Source organism: Cynocephalus volans, chromosome 1 (assembly GCF_027409185.1).
Source record: "Cynocephalus volans isolate mCynVol1 chromosome 1, mCynVol1.pri, whole genome shotgun sequence".
NCBI classification, from domain to species: domain Eukaryota; kingdom Metazoa; phylum Chordata; class Mammalia; order Dermoptera; family Cynocephalidae; genus Cynocephalus; species Cynocephalus volans.
In genome coordinates, this window is record NC_084460.1 from 189,565,516 (window position 1) to 189,569,387 (window position 3,872).

The 3,872-nt window shown below is 58.8% G+C and overlaps 1 protein-coding gene across 1 annotated transcript; it reads right to left on the reverse strand.

The window, feature by feature from the left end:
- Positions 1-866: 866 nt before the first annotated feature.
- LRRC3 (leucine rich repeat containing 3) lies at positions 867-3,636 on the reverse strand. The gene is made up of 2 exons (XM_063112846.1): positions 3,552-3,636; positions 867-2,854 (listed from the first exon to the last, which is right to left on the reverse strand). Exon 2 carries the CDS (start codon positions 2,709-2,711, stop codon positions 1,938-1,940), a length of 774 nt encoding a protein of 257 aa, XP_062968916.1. The 5' UTR covers positions 2,712-2,854; positions 3,552-3,636; the 3' UTR covers positions 867-1,937.
- Between the last annotated feature and the right edge of the window lie 236 nt (positions 3,637-3,872).

The following is a 3,872-nucleotide window of genomic DNA, read 5'->3' on the forward strand; positions in this document are numbered from 1 at the left end:
GTTTATCTGCTCTGCACAGCACTTGTTACAGGAGACCCCCTCACTCTGCACCCCACATGTCCAGCAACAGCACCCAGTTACAAACCCACAGCTGCACTCATGATTTTAGCCTCACTTGCTCTGGACAGAAAACCCCACAGGCCCGGGGTGCTCTGCCCTGCTGGTGCCCACTTCCTCTGAACATTGGAACTGGACACCCCAGCCACATGCTGACCACGTGTGTGCCATGTAGATCACGCCAATGCCATGCCAGCACCAAGGTGAACCCTAAGGAGGCTGGTTGCTTAGTTTTAGTTCTCACTAGAAACATGAGCAGTGCCGCCAGTCTTTCATGGGTTGGCGCTGTGTCACTGGAGGCCGTGTGGTGCTGGGGAGGCGAGCAGGGTCTGAGCTTGTCTCCACTCACGTGCTGGGCATGTCTGTCTTCCTGCCCCGCTCCTCCTCTGGACAGTTACCTGTGCACACCTGCCCAGTGTGAACACAGGTGTGGAGCACATGGTGCAAGAGGGCACTTGGAATCTGTTGGTTGTTTCTTTTTAATGCACCACAACTGAAAAATCACAATATTGTTTCTATGAGCTCTCCCGAGCACAGCTGACGGGTCACGCAGCTGCGTGTAGTGTCCCTGAACTAACGCGGTGACTGAGCTGTCATCAGAACACAGCAGTCCCAGACTGCCACCCTAGGTGATCAGGGCAGGACATGCCCACCTTAGAGACGATCTCATGTTCCACCTCAAGCCGCATGATACTTTCCAAACACAAATCACTTGAATTCTCATCATTTTCAGGCATCTGCTTGATGAGGCATTTCTATTTTGCACTTTAAGTCCATTAACAATTTACACTTATTCCCCCCCCCCATGAAATATTCCGAGTAGTTTAAAATATAAACACTCATACAAAAAGACAGTAAAGAATAAAATTAGAAATTAGGGTCTCATAGGTGGAGATAACATCTGAAGATAACCTGAAGGTGAAGTAATATAGGTAAGAAAATCGAGCGCTAAATCAGCTCTGAGATTCCCAGCAGCGAAGGTGAAGAGAAAGCTCCTGTCGCTGGAGAAAAGGAAGCACCCACTGACTGGCCTTCAAATATCACACATCAGTCCTCCTGCCCTTTGGAAGAGACTGTCCTCGATGTTCAGCGAGTAGAAAAGCAAGGCACGGTAGCGACCCAAGTCAAGGGCCTTCCGCTGACCAGGCCCAGGCCAAGTGGCAGGAAGCCCAGTGCCACTGACACCACCCTGAGGGTCCACACTGGACCTGTCTCAGGTTTCTCCAATGTTTTTTTCTCCCTCTCCATGGACTGACATTTTGGCATGAGAGTTACTCTAAACAAACATTCTGAGAATAAACAGGGTGTTGAAAGGTTAGTGTGAGCTACACATTCCATTTATCTCTCTGGAAAACCCTGATCTCTGTTCCTTTGCTCTGGAAAGAAGTCAAATGCATCTGTGTCCAAAGGTACTCTGGAAGATCTAGGTAAACAAAGGCAGACCAGCTCCTCCACAGGACTTGGCGGCACCTTAACAGATGAGTGTGCACGCAGACCTCCTCATGTGGACTCTCCTACTTACAGACCCTTCGTCCTCTGAATGCATATCCACCTGCAGTCACCACACGGAGTGGCCTGTGGAACGGAAGGAACACAGAACGTCATGGTAGATGGCCTGGGTTTTAAGTGCCAACTGGGACATTTCCTGATTGTGTTGTCATGAGAAAGTCACACCACTTCTCTAAGCCTCGGTTTCCTCACCTGTCAAAGGGGCCTGATGTCAAAGTTACCTGACTTGAAGGATTACTACATGCGCTACATGAAAGTTCTCTTAAGACTAAAGTGCACAGTGGCTGTGATCACCCCCTTGTTGGGGGATATGAAAAGCACGAATCAGTCACCACTTGCCACCGCAGGCTGGGGGCTGCTGCAGCTGAGTGCTAGGGCGCCGGGCTGAGGGGATCTTTAGAGATGGGGGCGCTGGGAAGGGACTTCAGGTACTCCAGGTGCCTCCTGGCGTCCTCCTGGTTGTGGCGCACATAGTAGACAACATAGGTGATGACCATGGCAAACCAGCCGAACATGGTGACCAGCATGGCCACGTCGGTAGTCTTGTGCTGGACGCTGCAGAAGCTGACACCGGAGTCCAGAGCCTGGATCAGTGGCTTCCCCACCAGCTCCTCCTGCACTGCAGTGTGGCAGGCCATCTCATCCACCGAATCGGGGTCCAGCTTCAGCTCCCACAGAGCCTCCTGCAGGTCACACTCGCAGTGCAGCGGGTTGTGAGACAGGCGGATCTTGGCACTCAGTTTACCCAGGGCGTCCTTCGGAACTCTTCGGATGTGATTGTGGGACAGGTCCAGCAGCCGCAAGCCCCCGGCCAGGCCCGAGAAGGCCGCAGGGCCAATAGTTTCAATGGCGTTTTGAGACAGGTCCAGCTCTCTCAACTGGTTCAGGTGCTGGAAGGCTCCATTGGGGATGCGGGAGATTCTGTTGGCATCCAGCTTCAGCAGCACGGCCTCAGCGGGGATGTCCTTGGGGATCTCCTGCAGGCCCCGTGCACTGCAGTGGACAGCCACGGCCCCAGCGTGCTCAGGGCACTGGCAGGTCTGCGGGCAGGAGGCGCTAAGGCGCAGGCAGAAGAGGAAGAAGAGGCAAGACCCTTGGGCGGGGATCAGCAGGGACAAGGGGCTCTGTCTGCCCCAGGGACCCATCCTGACTCTGCCTGGGGACAGACGGCCCACTCCTCCCTGCTCAGGCCTGGGGATCTGCTCTCTTCCCCACTGTGCGAGAAATCACCAAGGCAGACACAAATTCTCTTCCTTACTGCCAGGAAAGGCGGTGTTCCCTTTCGGTTCTGAAAGAGAGCGAGGGAGAGAGGAGGAGGAGGGGTCAGCTCTGTCCACGGTGGTCCTATTGGGAACCGGGCACACGTTCACTGTGGGGGAGGATGTCACAGGCAAACAGGAGCATGGGGGTGGGCGGGGTGTCTGCCCTGTAACTTATTTCCGGGAGATGTGGCCCAAGGGAAAATCTCGCAACAGCGAGGACAGCAGGTGCTGACCGCTTGCTGGGGGCAGGCCCGGGACTGAGTGGTCAGAGGACCCTGGGCCAGCTTGGTCACTCCCCGCACAAAAGCTGGGCGGGCGCGGGGGGCGGCCTGGGACCCACCCCCTCCCCAGGCTGGGAACCACGAGGACCGGGCGGCAGAGCTCTCCTGTCCCTCAGCGAGGGTGGGCAGGAGGCCGGGCCGCGGGCGCTCTCGGCCGCCGGGGCGGTCTGCCGGGGCGGAGCGCGCTCAATCGGATCATAAGTCAGGAGCGGCTCCGCCGGCCCTCCAGGAAGGAGCTGCCCGCGCCAGGGTCGTCCTCCATTTCAGCCGTGTTGGAAAAAGGCTGAGGGGAGAACACAGGCAAGCCCCGGGCGCGCGGCCCGCGCTGGGCGTGGATGGCGGGGCCGCGCAGAGCCCAGCGGGCGGGGCTCAGACCCCGGGACCTCCGGGCGGGGATGGACAGGGCAGCGGGGCAGCTCCCGGGGCGGGGCGTGGGCTTTACCTGCGCCGCAGCGGACGGAGGCCGCTCTGCGCGCCGCTCGCGGCCTCTTGGAGCCGACCGGGCACCACGCCCGGCGCGGCGACGCCCCGCGGCCCCTGCGCCCACGCCCGTGCCCGCTTCGCTGGGGAGGCCGCGCTCCGGGCTGCGCGGCCCGCGGGGCGGGGGCGGGGCTTCTGGTGGGCGTGGCCGGGCGGAGGCGGGGCCGGGCGGAGGCGGGGTGGGACCTGGGGCAGGGCATGCGAAGAGACCAGAGTAGATTTGTGGGAAGGTAGGGGTGGGGCGGGGGCGGGGCATGTGAGGAGGCCGGAGCGGTTTTGTGGG